Consider the following 17,635-nt stretch of genomic DNA (forward strand, 5'->3'; position numbering starts at 1 on the left):
CAAAATACTTTAAATACCTTACGTAAAATTCGTGTTTTTTTTTTTTTTTTTTTTTGTTTTTTTGCATACAATATATTCTTACATATACATTAGAGCGGTTTGTGTTTCAACTTTTTTCGAATTTTGATTACAGTTAGTTTGGAAAGGTTAAAAAATAACCTATGGAAAATTTCATTGCCCAATAATGCCATCTTTAGGTAGCACATCTTCTTCAAAGTTTGAAAGGAGAAAAAGGTTCTTTATTTCGCCCGTAAAGATTAAAATCAGCCTTAATTAATATTTGGATATATTGATTATGCCACCTAAAGATGGTGTTGTAGGCAGTGAAATATTTCATAGATAATTTCTATATAATATCACAACTTTCCACATTAGCCATAAAATTCAAAAAAGTTGAAAAACGAACCGCCCTAATATATCTACGTATATGTAGACATAACAAACACATTGTGTACTACAAAAAAGAAAGCTTTGATGAATGAATGTATCAACATTAAATTCCTGATTCCCTCAACTTCCCTTAATTCTTCCAAATTTTATAATAATTCCTACTAATAAAAATAACCAATACAGGGTGGCCGCAGGAAATGGGCCGGAGGGGCTGTAGCACCCCCCAATTGAGGAATTTTTGCTTTTAAATAGAAAATATAATTTTTTTTTCAAAAGAAATGATTCCTTGTGAAAAGCTATTAATTTTTTATAAAAATTAATATTTGTAAAAAAAATTTAATTTATTGTGAATAGCTATACATTTTACATACTTGGTATTTACATGTAACTTAGAGCACATCAATACATCAACACGTTAATAAAATAGGCTGATAATTACAGAGTTGGGCAAGTTAATGCAACTTAACTTAGCCAAGTAAATCAGTTTAGTTAATTAACTTTTAACTTAACAAGTAAAACCAACGTTATTTTAACAGTAACTTAATTAGTTTATTTTTTAAACTGCATTATCTTAACTTTAACTCAACTTAATTAGTTAAAGTTAAATTTATTTTTTTATTCTCTGTTAAAATACTAAAAAAACTTTCTTGAAATAGTTCTCGGATTATTTAGTTAAATTGTGTGTCAACGCTATCTGTTTTATCAAACTTTGGAACTGAGTCATTCCACACAAAATTGTTTTTATATTATTTCCACAATATTTTATAATTTTACATATATTTTAAAATTACATAATTTATCTTGCATTTCTTTTTCACTTCGAAACAGAAGTTGTTGGGAGTTTGATTCTATAATCTATAATATTGAATCTCTTTTCTTGATTGTCCAATTGGAAGAAGAGAAAATCCCTGCCATGGAGACCGACAAAATAATATTTATTATAAAGCCCTGATAAATTTATGGATGGACTAACTTAAGTAGTTATTTTTTAATATGGAAATGAATTTTAACTTAACCAAGTTTGGGTAAGTTAATTTAACTTAAATTTCTTTAAAGTTAATTAACCTAAAATTAACTATTTACAAAAATTAAACTCCAAATTAACTTTAACTTGACTAATTAATTTTGATAGGAAAATACATTAACTGTACTCAAATAGTTATTAAAAAATAAAGTAATAATTAACTTTAACTTAGCCAGTTAAAAAGATAAGTGAACTTACCCATTAATGGATAATTTTAGATACTTTGAGAATATTCTGTAATTGGTAAACGTCTGCTGATTATTACCGCTATTTCAAGAAAGATCAAACATTTCTATAAATTACTTAACACTTGAACCCCTAGAGAAATAAATATCTAGATTCAACAATTTGGGAAATATTTTGATCTAAATTTCAGTTGTTAACAAACATGGATCTAGTATAGAATATATTGGAAGAAAGAGAAGAATTGGAAAAGAGAAGATAGTCACAGTATTAGCGAGTTAATTATTCCAATATAAAGTTGTTGTTGTTGTTTTTTCCTTTCAGGATATTTTTTGATTAATTATTAATCAATTCAATTAACTGAGCTGATTTAAAAAACCAAATGAGTTGGGTTATTGTTGAATAGTCCACACTTATTTTTCAAATCAAGTATATCCTTCCTTACCTAATCTATTTTTATAGCACTGAGTGGTCCATCCAACTCTTAACACATTTAATTTTATACTTCCTCCAGGATATAATTTACTAATTAGCAATAGAATTTCAACAAAATTAATACTATAAGTAGATGTATGTCTGAGCTCTCCTTATCATTAATGTAGCTGCCCTTAGCGGCAATGATGGCTTCCAGGCGTGAAAAGGCCTGGCACTCGCTGTAGACGTATTCTTCTGGCATACCTTCCCAGTACTAACTAACAGTGGCTTTGAGGGCCTCAGTGTTTGGATAACGTACACTGCAGGCCTTCCCCTCGACATGTACACAAAATGTGTAGTTGAGGGGGGTGTAGTCATGGGTGTAGGGATCCCAAAAGATCAAAAAAGAGTTCAAAAGAATCTTGCAACGGCGGAGATGGGTTTCTTTTATTACAGGTGTCAAAAGGACCTTTCCGCCCTCAAAAAGCTCTTTCAACCCATATTTTGATAGCTCTCTGGACAGTCTGGTCGAGATCCCTTCCATTGGCCCTCCTAGTTTTTCACAAGCCTTGATACTTGGGTACACAGATTGGAAACTCTTGATAATTTTATGTTGGCAGCTTGGACCAAATTAGGTGGTGGTCAAGGCTAGATGTGGGCTACGTTGAGGGAGGGTGGAAGTCAGTCATATTGTTGCTGCAAAAGTTTTGGTTCTTCACACCTTTCAACACTATTTCCATCCTTAATGAACTTTTTGATGTTGTGGGCAGTCCGAATAGATATGCAAATGGTCCCTGGAGCCTTCTCAGCACTTACAACGGCGCAGAAAAGATTGCACTCACGTTGCCTTTTTGCTGTTGCTCCGACATATTTTTACACTTAGAGGCATGCGATGGAAGCTAAACGTGGTTATATTTTTTTCATTTATCATTTGGAAACCTGGTAATTAAAAATAACGGGGATAAAATCGTAATTAAATGTTACTGTAACTTTTGGGTCCCAAATCTGTATGTATTTCTTTCTTTATGCTTGAAACCCCCAAACGCAAAAGTTTCTTTTTTCACTTACCCTAAGCTATATATTATTTTTAATCTTGTTAATTGAAAATATATACAATAATTATATATTTTTTATAACTTACATGATTTGTTAAATAGTATTTCTTCATTTATAGCTTAAAAAATCTAACTAGGTAGTATCATGAAAACCTTGGCATGACCACAATAAAATAAAACATTTTTGTAATTTCCCTATGCAAAAATAAATAGACAGAGAACAGTCTCTTGTAAACATTGTGGGATTTAATTTCTTAAAATTTGGGAGATAAACTGTCTTTAATTTATTTTTTTAGTCATCCGACAAAATTAGTCCCATTAACTTTAACATAATTAAATTAGATTCTGGACTACCCCCATGTATACTAAACTAATAAATAATCGCTCAAAATCTCAAAAAAATCTTTGATAATAATTATGTGATGTTCAGTTATAAATACTTTTTAATAATGGTTCTAACAAATCATTAGAATGAAAGAGTTATCAACAAAAGACTATCTTTTATATTAATTACTCATAACATGTGTTACATGATTGTTTTAATTCAATGTTCTCTTCAATTTCATAACTTTTTTAATTGAAAAAATAAGTCTTAGTTATTGTTTAGAGTATTCCTTATCTAATTTGAACTTATTTCAAATTTTAAAAGTGTAGCACAACAGCCAAATCGAAATATTAAGTGAATATTTTTGATAATCAAAAATATTGCAAATATATATTTTTTTACAACGGTTTATCGATATTTTTAAAGATTTTTTTTCAACATTTTTAATGTGAATAAAAGTGATTTTTATGAGAACAATAACTTTTTAAAGGGTAATTGCATTTATTATTTGTACATTTTATATCCGTTGTCATATGCTTATATATTGATCAACAAAAAAAATGTGCATGCAGAAATTATTCAGCAATAAATTTGCTGTTCAGTAAGCTTTTATGACTTTAATACGAGTAACAAATACCTCTCACAAAATAAGTAAATAAAAACCCCGTCTATTACTCTATGTTTACTGCCTGAATAAAACAAAGCTTTTTATGCATGTTTTTTCAAATATATTCAATATTTCCTTCATTGAAATATGTACAAACAATATTTTGAAATTTCTATCTACGCGGCATCAATTTAAGCATATAATATGTAATTTGAGACACCCTTCTTTGTTTTAATTTATTTTAATAGTTCCGCATGATATTTTTTTTAATTAAGTCAAATATAAACAATAATCATTGCACTTACACTGAAATGAACCAAAATGTCAGTAAAAGAATCTGGCAAATGACTGGGTGTAATAAAAAAATACTCTGTAGAGTTGTGGAGCGTTAAGGATCAAATAAGATAAGGAGATTAAATGAAATAATATTTAGACTTCAAGCTTCTAAGTTGGAATGTAATTATTAATAAAAGTAATCTATTATTATATTTTACAAAAAAATTATTGAATTTTAAAAAAATAATATAATCATAACGACAATTATCATTATATAATTACAACTCTCTTTCCTATTAAAACAATGAAATTTATTCATACAATAAAAGATACTTTATTAATCTAAAGACATAATATAATTATATTGCTTAAAAGTAAAACATCAATTGGAAAAATATTACCTGACACTTTTTTCAACTTGAATATTGTTATACACATGAATATAATCAAATAATAGGTGTATCCTTTCAGGAACATAGAGCTTAAGACAGGAAACACTTTTAACTGTTGGTATTGAGAAAAAGGACTCTCTGAGATTCTAAATTTCTATTATGAATAAACAAGAAATCATTTATTTTTTTTAGTACAAGATTTGAAATTCCCTTAAAAATATATTTTTTTAACTATACTTTTGTAAATGTGTAGCTGGGAAGCGGTAAAGTTAGAACAAGACCTCTTTTGTGAAACTTGTAGCTTTTTGGTTAATGACATTACGCCCTTTTGATAACAGCATTTATTTTTTACATGTAAGTTAAGCATAAATTTTGACCAAACATTTGCAGTTATAAGTTAAACTTATATAACTAATAGAGATTTACATATATATCAACATTTTTTACAATCATATCATTTAAAAAAATGTTAAAAAAATTTATTAATAAATTGTCAACAAAGTTTGTTCATAAGATTTTTAGGTGATCCTTCATTAATAAGAGAAAAAGCAGTCTACAGAATTTTAAAAAAAACCAACATCAGTTTGTTGAAGTCTAGTAAGCTTAATAATATATTTTTGTGTGATGATTATTTTTTTCTGTTGAGGCCAAATTGCATTCCCAAAAAGATTAGATTTTGGAAAAGAAGTGATCTGATTCACTTAGTAGGATATACTAAAGCAAAAACAAGAATCAATGACGGTATATTATACCATTAGCCTGTTCGGTAAGGCGGCTCCTTATCTTTGTGCCCTCAGAGGGGATTTTTATTTTTTTAAATTGTTTTTTGTTAACAGTTGTAGATTTTTGAATTAATTCCTAAAAAATTTATATTTGAAATTTAATTTTTCAAATTATTTCCAAAAAATTATAATCTTTCAAATTTCTTTTTTAAAAATTTCGAAAAACAATCCCCCACCCCCCTTAAAAGGAAATATATATATATACATATAATCCTATGGACGCCCCTGCCAGACTCCATGTTATTGTATTTGAAACTAGATTTTTTAAAAGTACAATGTACTATTTAGAACCTAAGAGAAAAGTAAAAAAAAGGTTTTTAATGACACATTTTTGAAATAATCAACTCAAATCTTACATATCATCATAAAATTTGTAATACAAGTCTTGAAACATCATTAAAAATTGGAAAAAATTATGAACTTGCCAGTCAAAAATATATATTTATATAAAACATAATTTCAAGAACTATCTATGATCTGTAAAAGAAGAAAACATTCAAATATAATATTTTTAAATATCTTTATATATTTATTTTATATTCACATTTTTAATCATACGACTACACATAATACGGACTATTTATCCTACTAGCTTTTATTCTGATTTTTAGATTACATAAATTTATAAAACCTTCTCTTTTTCAGTGAAGGTTTAATAAAAATTAGTCTTTTACTTACCATTAGTTGACATCTGAAGAATCATGATAAACAATATATGATTGAGCAGTTTAATCATTTTTATTTCGGCGATATTTTAGTAATTCATGACTTTCTTTTGTAAATGATATTACCTAAAAAAATAAAAAAATATATATTCACATATATTTGAAATACAATTTTTAAAAATGAACATTTAATTGATTCACAATTTCTCTAAGTAATATATTATTGTAACCAATGCATTCCTGCACGGATATTGTAAGTATGTATATTTTATTTTGTAAATAAATTGAATAGTTCATGTTGCAATAACTTAAATTGATTATCGCTATTCTTCAAAATCTACATTAGAACACTAAATGATATTTATTTTTTAGATGATTTAATATTTAACTATCGACTAAATAAGTAATTTTACCCTGAAAATAAAAAGAATATGGAATGATGTAGCCCAATGGATAGCATACTTGGGGAAAATATTCTCTTGAACTCAATATGCATTGGTTGACGTCTTGTTTTTCCTAGAGAAGGAAATATACTTTATGTATATGGACTTTAAAAAACAATTTCTAGGTCAGATGGAGTAAATTTAATGCTAAGACATGGGCAAAAAGTCCCGGCCTTAACAAAGAAAACACGTTTTATTTTCGTTCAAAATTAGCTCGTATTGTTTTATTTTTTAAATAAAAAAAGTGGACTCACACTTAGCAGAATAACTCAACAACTAAACGACATGATATTTTAACAGCTCTCTTTTGAAAGTTGGTTCTGACAGAAAAATGAGAAGAATGTAAAAAAGCGCCATCTATTTGTGAAGCCTGGGACATTTCAACCCGTGTGTTATAATGTTGGCTTATACTAAATGAGTGCAACTACGTCTCACAATTAAGCAAACATTTTACAAAATGCAGATTTATTTTTCAAGACCAAAGATCAATATAAATATATAGAGATCAATCTTTTGCATAATTCAGAGGCCATATAATTTTAAATGGAGAATGTAATTTTGTAAAATAAATATCCTCACGAAACCTCTCGTTTAAATTTTACTTTTGAAAAATTGAAAATAATAAAATGTATACCACTAGATAAGATCAACCCTCTATATGCAATACGGCATACCATAATAAAAAGTGATTTCCCTACATTTGAATGGATATAACTTCTAAATTTATTCAGAAGAAAAAGTTGAGCTGAATAGATTTAACCAATAGATAAAGTCCAATAATTACCACATAACGAAAAATTGGTGTCTAACTAAATTTACTTTTTAAATGACTTTTACTATAACTTTAGTTAACAATATGCATAATTGTTATTCATTTCAACTAACTTTCAAAGAATGACTTAACTCATTTTTTGAATTATAACTCCAAAGTTTCCATTCAGTTTTTAGGCATATGACATAAGTACAGCAACACTCTCATTGAGTTCTGAGTCGCCTTAGTTCTATATTTGGATATAGTATAGTTTTTTTCATGTTTATGCCTTTCTATAAAACTCACCATTTACAATCATATCTTAAACAGTAGCTATGGAATATTGGCTCCACAAAGTGACACTCGCTTTTTGCCTGGGACAGTTTAATATATTTCCAGAATAAATTAAGTGGACTATTCGAAGTATTGATGTATTTGTGATTATTCCAAGATTGAATACGCATATGCAAGACAAAGTTGGATTTTATTTAAAATCCGTATAAAGGTGTTTATATCGAATGGATAATAATTATATAAATAACTAGCATTAATGATTTGCTTTTTATGACGATTAATTAGTTAATAACACCAAATAAACGTTTGTTACATGTATTTATTGTACCCAACTCTGTTTTTAATATATTTCCCACAATCGGGAACGATAGGAAATATACATACATGATATTAATTTGTTCATAATGAATAATTGTACATTTTGATTACTACAACATGTGTTATTATGCGTCAAGGCTTTTGTAGTTTTGATATATAATGGCTCATTAAATATGAAAGGTACACATACTAATGAAATGTGAAGGGAGAATAAAATCATGTTCCTATGAAGTAAAAGGTATTTGGTTACATGTATAGAACTATACTGTATATCTACTCTTATTGTTTGATATACTGGACCTATAGTGGTACAGGATAAATGGCACATTTAAAATGATACTACAATAAAAAAATAAAATTAAGGTGTGGCCAAAAACACCACACCGAAAATTACTTGTTACTATTAATCTTTATTGAATCCAGTTTAACTTTCATTTTCTTTCTGCTATTTTTCAAAATAAACCTATAAGATAACTTTAAAATTGAAACCTCTCAATCCCTTTCCAAAAGAAAATATTGTTTAAAAGAGAAATTTTCAAACTATTAGTGGCCAATTTTTTCAGCAAATACTCTCCAGATATGTGGAAATAAGACAAGCTGGGCAATAATTGAATCAGTTCATTTTCAGAAATTTAATTCCCTCCCAAATATAAGTATTAAAGAATAATCATAACAGCTTTAGATAATAAACCATAGTTCAGATTACCAACTAGAAAAAATATCCCAACAATTTAGGTCATATTTTCTACAACTCTCTAAAAAACATGTACATAGTGCATTTTTCTTAACGAATATTATATGGGATATTAATTCATTTTTGAATCAATGCGCCGAGTTTATGCATATATAACCTATTTTATATAAAGAGACTGAGTTTGCCATAAAGTAATTGCATTTGTAATTCATATAAAATCCAATTATAATTGTTTAACACGCGATCCAATTCTCATAATTTGATATTATATCTAAAAATTCATTATACATATTATGAACGTTAGTCTATTAAACATACAGTAGAAAAAATGTTTACTAATTTATGAGTCAACGAAGATTATTTTCTAGAGACAATATTGTACAAATAACTTTAGTAGTTACAAGCACTTATTTTACGATTATCTCCCTCTTAGAAAAGGAAAAAAATATATATCTAAAATATAATATCTATGTACAGTAGGCTGTCCCTTTTTTTAGTTAATAAATTTATCCTCCAGTATAGAGACTTTTTTTTCTAAGAGTAATCAAAAACTGACCTTGGTAAAGTTTCAGACCTATTATGCCATTTTAGAAGGAAAAAATGGTATTTTTGGGTAAAAATTGACCATTTTTAAGCCTGTTGTATCGTTCCAACTATAGCGTTAAAAAAATTGTACTTTTTATACTTTTATTATTCAATTTATTAGTTAAAAATATTGAACATCTCGTTTTTAATAATTTCAGGGTTTAAATATAACTTCAACTAGGGTGCAAGTACGTTTTTAGGCCCCTTAAATAAATAAAAAATGTTAACACTACTTTTAACAAATAAATGAAATAATAAAAAACTTAAAAAGTACATTTTGTTACTGAGAAATTCATATTAGGAGCAGTATAAGAGTCCTAAAAACGACCAACTTTTACCCCAAAATGTCTTGAGAGACGTTTAAACATGGGCAAAGTCATTTATTTGATTGTCTCCATAAGAAAAGATCGATGTGTAGGAGGAGAAACATCTAATGCAGAAAACGGGACAGTATAATGTACACATGTACATAAGTATTAGAAAATTGGGACTCAAATGGAGCTATTACATATATGATTATCATTATTGGATAATGGTATTGAATTAAATGAATTTATTGAAAATAAGAGTCAAAAAAGTTTATTTAAAATTAGTCAAAGTAACTTAATATTAAGTAAGTACATAACAAAGTAATTTACGAAAAATGGAAAGGAAAATTGTTATGTCATCACAAATAAAATGGTTCATGAATTGTGTGGAGAGTATTCAAAATCTGACTAAGGGGGAAATATATAATTATTATTTCTCAATGATAATATATATTCATTCAGAATGAATCCAATTACATTTCCCCCATTCTTTAAAATATGTGTGCCTTTTTCAGTATATCAGGGGTGTTTTCAAATAAATTACAATTTTAATCATACTAGAAGGAATTTAAGAGGGACCCATCAAATTAAAATAACTAGTAGTTTTGATCCTCTCGACTTAGCCAAATACCTCTATGTCTATTTTTTAATTTTTGCATGAAAGATTAGTTAGTAAATGCAACTGACATTTGGTATTCACAATTTCATCCATATAAGACAATTACAATGGGATTTACTTTTATTTTTGGTACATCAAAAAAATTTCCAACAACTATAAATACTAGCTTAAGTTAAAGTTATTATTTTAAAAATTATTTCTATCATTAAAAAAGGTCATTTTTTGGTAACCTTCCAACAAATGCATATTTACTTATTTTTCTTGCTTTAATCATAATGATATTTTTTATTTCACATTTTATAAGTCATCTAATAAAAATATTTAGTTTATAGTAAAAAAAATATTCTGGAAAAGGAAAAGCAATACATAACTAAAAATTTAATTACTAAAAAAAATCAATTGCTAATTCCACCTTCTTGATTAAATGATATTTGAAAGATGATAAAATTATCTTATATAATAAAAATAGTCTTATAGGGCAGGAGAAGTGGATTTAGGGTTATATTTTTCACTATTTACCATAAATTTTTTTATGTTCCTATAATTGGTCAGATGAAGTTACACTGATTAAGTATAAGTAAACACAATAGTATTACAATTACTCCATCTGACCTAGGGAAAGGTTTTTGAAGTTCATATACATTTTATATATTTTTTCTCCAGGAACGACCTCGTATCAAACCTGCACACATTGGGTTCAAGAAGATAATTACTCCCGAGTGCGTTGAGGACAACTATTTAAATAGAAAAAAATTCTTAAAAATCCATTGATAATTAAAGAAATTTTGAAGAAGAAGGAAATTGTACAGAACTGAAATTTTTTAGTTATTAAAAAATTGTCAAATGACGCACAACTATTATTTATCTTTGGAATCACTGTTTCCTCCCGTCTGCTTCTACAATTTCAACTTTTCTTCTATGCGTCATATTTAAGCTCATCCTTAAATAAATACTCACAGCTCAACTTTCGATAGGACTGATTTAAAAGTGAGGTTTTGTGATATTCTAATAATCATTTACAATTATTTTTATTTATAAATATTGGCTGTATCTTCAAAGACGACAAAATGAAAGTCAAAGAAATATTGTGTTGGAAATTTTCGTGCGCCAGAAGACTCCAACTGAGATTGCCAATGACCTGAGGATCCGTCAAACGGTGGTTTATGGCATAAAAAACGATCTGAAACCCAAAAAACAGCCACCAGAATGTCTTGTCAAGTTCAAAAACGAACAGTTAGAACAAAGGCCCTCATAATGCGGCCAAAAACGGGATTGATAGAAATCCAGTGAGGACGATTCGTGGTATGGCTAAGAAGATGAATCTATGCCAGGTTACGCTCCAAAAGATCATTAAAAATGACTTGAGAGCAAAATCAAGAGCAAAAAGGAAGAAAAATCTTATTATGACACCAACAAAGGAGAGGAAGTTGTTCAGAGCCAAGCTTCTTTTGAATGTGCCCAATATTATGTGGCCTTGCAGTTCCCCCCGATCTTAATCCTTTGGATTATGCCATCTAGGCTAAGGTCGAAGTCGAGGGTATGTGAGATCTTTGAAGTATGTCATCAAGGCTAAATAGGCTAACTAGTCAGAAGACTTCCTCCGTAAGGTTTTTGCAGCCTTCAGAAAGAGAGTGGAGGTCGTCATTGATGATGAGGGAGGAAGGTCATATTCAATAAAAAATGTAGATTTCAGTTATAATACAATGAAAATCGAATAAACTTTATCCTCACTGTCTTTACGAACTAGTTTTTGATAAAGTTTGAAAAAAAATCTTAAGCCTAAACATAATAATACGAGTATATTATTCTAAAAGAAATATGGAGTTATTTAAGCCATGCTTCAAAAGTTTTAAATCTTCCTTTTATCCCTTTTTCTTACATGCATTGTACGTAGAACTTACGAATTTTTCACCTCATAAACTTTATTATCAATTTCTCTTCATATCATTAAATTTTACAAACATACGTTGCAAGTATTTATACAATTTAATATTTTGAAATGATTATTCAACTTATTAAAAATATTATGTTGTATATTTTTGGAAATGTATTTTATGTATAATAGTATACACATATAATATGAATGTATACAATATATGTATGAAATATACAAAAATACGTACGACTACATTTATTTGGAGAAACATATTATGGTTGTACTTCTACAGATAATTTCATATGCACAAAAATAATTATTAGTCTATATTAAATGTGCTATGTTCCTACGTAGAAGGAAAGTTTATTCTATGTAATTGAAGAGTAGTACATCTATTAAATTTCTAATAATACCTGCATATACGGAGTGGGGCCCACAGCTTGCAGTAGCATTTAATTGGATGTCATCATGAAAGCTTGATATGTCATAGAAACGGTCTTCATCGTTAAGAGCAATCAATCTGTTTTCTGGTGTCTTTATGGCGTTATTATTTGTTTTCACGCGGTTAGAACCACATATATTTTACTTAATTTATATAATTATAACAATCCAACAACACATTTATCATATTCGTAGTTGTTAAAATAAATTATCTCACAAAGTTTTTATAGTTCCATTCAAATTTATATAAAATAGTCTGTTATTTGGTAATGATGAAATTAATTTATTCCCTTTCTGGGCTGGTATAAATAGAAAAGAAACTCTTTAATCTAAATAATCTTTTATGTTTCCCATATATTACTAGGGTCAAATGATCCCAAATTTTGTATGGTCTCTAGTTCCCTTCTGCAGAAAAAAAAACCAGATCTTCTCTTGATAAGTCTTGCCATAAATAAGAGAAAAAGTGCTGCTAATTACTCCATACTTGAAACAGTGAAGAGAGAAATCCATTAAACTACCCCCAGACTACTCAATAGCTGTGTAGCCGTGATCTTCATGTCCTCTCCTGCAATCTTTCTATCTATCTGGCCCAAAAATACCAACATACTAAAATTTTCCACCAAAACATTTCTCCAGCATCTATTTTCAAATCCACTAATAAAACGAAATTAACTGTTTCGACGTCCATATTCTCTTTTATATACATATATATATATTCCTCCGCGCACAAAATCTCTCCCTCTCAACTATTCACTAAGATTAAAATTTGATATGTCATTATAGACTTTCCCAACAAAAATTTATTTTGTTCTTAATTGACGTATTAGCTAGTCATGTAAGACTTCCATTATCTGATACTGGTTCTTGATTTCCATTATTGGAAGGTGGACTTCATTGCCATCTCCAGTTTACCTCTGATTTTAACTTCCAAAAGGGAACTATTGATTATTGCTTGTGTAAATCAAAAATATAGGTAGTTTTAGTATTTTAACATATCCAAATTTGCTTTTGAGTTATTTTTTCTTGATTCCATAAAAATTACGTTATTATAATTTAGTCACACAATGCTTTCAAACATTAAATTTAATTAGATTTCATATATTAAAATTCATGGGAAAAAAATTCAAAAATCCTCTGTATATTCAAGAAAAAGGCAATTATGAAAAAAAAAGTGCACAAAATTATCATTTGTCTTTTTATAAATATATACAATACATATAAACGACCACATGTGGTCGCTTAGCACAAACACAATCTTAAAAAAAACTGGAGTAGGTAAAGAATACTTTATACATTTATTTCATTCCTTTTTCAAACAATTCAGGGTATTTAATTTTAATATTTAATATTTCATTTAATAATTTGTTACATTTATTTATTGTACCCGACTCTGTTTTTAATATATTTCCCACAATCGGGAACGATAGGAAATATACATACATGATATTAATTTGTTCATAATGAATAATTGTACATTTTGATTACTACAACATGTGTTATTATGCGTCAAGGCTTTTGTAGTTTTGATATATAATGGCTCATTAAATATGAAAGGTACACATACTAATGAAATGTGAAGGGAGAATAAAATCATGTTCCTATGAAGTAAAAGGTATTTGGTTACATGTATAGAACTATACTGTATATCTACTCTTATTGTTTGATATACTGGACCTATAGTGGTACAGGATAAATAGCACATTTAAAATGATACTACAATAAAAATAAGTAAAGTGCATAAGCACTTTGGAAAAAACAAATTAAGGTGTGGCCAAAAACACCACACCGAAAATTACTTGTTACTATTAATCTTTATTGAATCCAGTTTAACTTTCATTTTCTTTCTGCTATTTTTCAAAATAAACCTATAAGATAACTTTAAAATTGAAACCTCTCAATCCCTTTCCAAAAGAAAATATTGTTTAAAAGAGAAATTTTCAAACTGTTAGTGGCCAATTTTTTCAGCAAATACTCTCCAGATATGTGGAAATAAGACAAGCTGGGCAATAATTGAATCAGTTCATTTTCAGAAATTTAATTCCCCTCCCAACTATAAGTATTAAAGAATAATCATAACAGCTTTAGATAATAAACCATAGTTCAGATTATCAACTAGAAAAAATATCCCAACAAATTTAGGTCATATTTTCTACAACTCTCTAAAACCCCACTAATTACGGCAATTAGTGCATTTTTCTTAACGAATATTATATAGGCTATTAATTCATTTTTGAATCAATGCGCCGAGTTTATGCATATATAACCTATTTTATATAAAGAGACTGAGTTTGCCATAAAGTAATTGCATTTGTAATTCATATAAAATCCAATTATAATTGTTTAACACGCGATCCAATTCTCATAATTTGATATTATATCTAAAAATTCATTATACATATTATGAACGTTAGTCTATTAAACATACAGTAGAAAAAATGTTTACTAATTTATGAGTCAACGAAGATTATTTTCTACAGACAATATTGTACAAATAACTTTAGTAGTTACAAGCACTTATTTTACGATTATCTCCCTCTTAGAAAAGGAAAAAAATATATATCTAAAATATAATATCTATGTACAGTAGGCTGTCCCCTTTTTTAGTTAATAAATTTATCCTCCAGTATAGAGACTTTTTTTTCTGGGAGTAATCAAAAACTGACCTTGGTAAAGTTTCAGACCTATTATGCCATTTTAGAAGGAAAAAATGGTATTTTTGGGTAAAAATTGACCATTTTTAAGCCTGTTGTATCGTTCTAACTATAGCGTTACAAGTAAAAATTGTACTTTTTATACTTTTATTATTCAATTTATTAGTGAAAAATATTAAACACCTTGTTTTTAATAATTTCAGGGTTTAAATATAACTTCAACTAGGGTGCAAGTACGTTTTTAGGCCCCTTAAATAAATAAAAAATGTTAACACTACTTTTAACAAATAAATGAAATAATAAAAAGCTTAAAAAGTACATTTTGTTACTGAGAAATTCATATTAGAAGCAGTATAAGAGTCCTAAAAACGACCAACTTTTACCCCAAAATGTCTTGAGAGACGTTTAAACATGGGCAAAGTCATTTATTTGATTGTCTCCATAAGAAAAGATCGATGTGTAGGAGGAGAAACATCTAATGCAGAAAACGGGACAGTATAATGTACACATGTACATAAGTATTAGAAAATTGGGGCTCAAATGGAGCTATTACATATATGATTATCATTATTGGATAATGGTATTGAATTAAATGAATTTATTGAAAATAAGAGTCAAAAAAGTGTATTTAAAATTAGTCAAAGTAACTTAATATTAAGTACATAACAAAGTAATTTACGAAAAATGGAAAGGAAAATTGTTATGTCATCACAAAAAAAATGGGTCATGAATTGTTTGGAGAGTATTCAAAATCTGACTAATATAATTATTATTTCTCAATGATAATATATATTCCTTCAGAATGAATCCAATTACATTTCCCCTATTCTTTAAAATATGTGTGCCTTTTTCAGTATATCAGGGGTGTTTTCAAATAAATTACAATTTTAATCATACTAGAAGGAATTTAAGAGGGACCCATCAAATTAAAATAACTAGTAGTTTTGATCCTCTCGACTTAACCAAACCCCTCTATGTCTATTTTTTAATTGTTGCATGAAAGATTAGTTAGTAAATGCAACTGACGTTTAGTAATTCACAATTTCATCCATATTAGACAATTACCACAGGATTTAATTTTATTTTTGGTACATCAAAAATATCCCCAACAACTATAAATAATAGCTTAGGTTAAAGTTATACATCCAAACTATACTTGTCAAAGATATCTATTTGGATACCCCTTTTCCCTAACTTACCCACCCGGCCTATGCATAGGAGTAAAATCTTTTTTTTAAAGTTTATAATTAATTTGGGATTCGATTGTTTTATGAACTTATGGAAATAAAACCTATATCCGCATAATTAAGACTTTCAATGAGTAACTGTACTAATTTTGCTCATTGGGTTTTAAAGTAAATAGAAATGGAAATTACAAAGTTTTTCAAAATGGGTACCCTATATTTTTTTATTCTTTGCCAAAGATTTACACAAATATATATATATATATATTTTTTTTTTCAATATTTGTGTAAAAAACAATATATGTAGATATTTAACGTTAGAAACGATAATTTATTACTTATTTGCGAATCATCGGAGCTGCCAATAACATGTTAGCCAACATTATTTCAAGGACGTCAAACAAGTTCGTTCAGTCATTTCAACCAACATAGTTAGTTACTTTAACTATAGAGAAATTAACTTATAGATAAAACCTTCCACCTAAGGATGTTTTACATGTATACTCAATACTACGGTTATGTTTATCGCCATAATTTTAGATTTGCAACCTTTTTTTTTTAATGTAGTTTGATGAAAGTTTAATATTTCAATTTTCCTACGTATGTGTTGTCAGCAACCTGTGTACTTATACCAATGTTCAATAATATGACAAAAGTATCATAAAATATGTTTATACTTTTTTTTTTTTATTCATGCTAAATTTAATTCTAATGTTACTTCTGAGTTATCATAATATGCTGTATAACTTAAATTATTTTTCTTCCTATTGCTGTCAAAATTTCCTGTCCGAAATTTGAGTCCTATGAAATAACGGTACAGTATTTGAGAACGAATAAATCTCAATTTAAGGTCTAAAACTAGCAATCTCGACCAAAATCAGTTTATATCTGTCTAGAAAGAAAATATAGAAAAAATGCAATCTTAAACCAAATCTCAAGACTTTTTCAGTAAGTCTTCTTGATAGAAGCTATGTAGACGTTTAAATTAAAAAAATGTACATACCAGTATACAACATACTAACGGAGCAAGGAAGGTTCATTAATTTTTTTTTACTTGAAGACACAATATATACTAAGTGTAAATTTAATTATGACACATTCTTTTAAATATATGATAAATCATAAATTAATTTCATAAACCTTTCAAATTATAACTTTTTTTCTGCATTTTAAAGAGATAAAAGGCATTAAAACAAAATATTCCATTTATTTTTTCGATTTGACTTCGATTGATTACTTTTTCAGTGTAAGATATTTTGGCCCCAATGGCCTCTTTAAGTATTTTGGGGCCTACAAAAGGGAGTTCATTAGATTCATAAGTATATTAGATCGACTGTACGGTTTGTAAGCTAACACAT

General features: G+C 27.8%; 1 protein-coding gene across 1 annotated transcript in view; it reads right to left on the reverse strand.

Annotated features, from left to right (window-relative positions):
* LOC121115968 (zwei Ig domain protein zig-8) overlaps nt 1–17,635 on the reverse strand; it is an 80,557-nt gene that overhangs the window by 32,423 nt on the left and 30,499 nt on the right. The window contains exon 2 of the mRNA XM_040710155.2: nt 6,127–6,239. Within this exon, the coding sequence (XP_040566089.1) occupies nt 6,127–6,184 (58 nt within the window). The 5' untranslated portion in view covers nt 6,185–6,239. The remainder of the gene's footprint in view (nt 1–6,126; nt 6,240–17,635) is intronic.

This window comes from Lepeophtheirus salmonis, chromosome 4 (assembly GCF_016086655.4).
Source record: "Lepeophtheirus salmonis chromosome 4, UVic_Lsal_1.4, whole genome shotgun sequence".
Classification (NCBI taxonomy): Eukaryota; Metazoa; Arthropoda; class Copepoda; order Siphonostomatoida; family Caligidae; genus Lepeophtheirus; species Lepeophtheirus salmonis.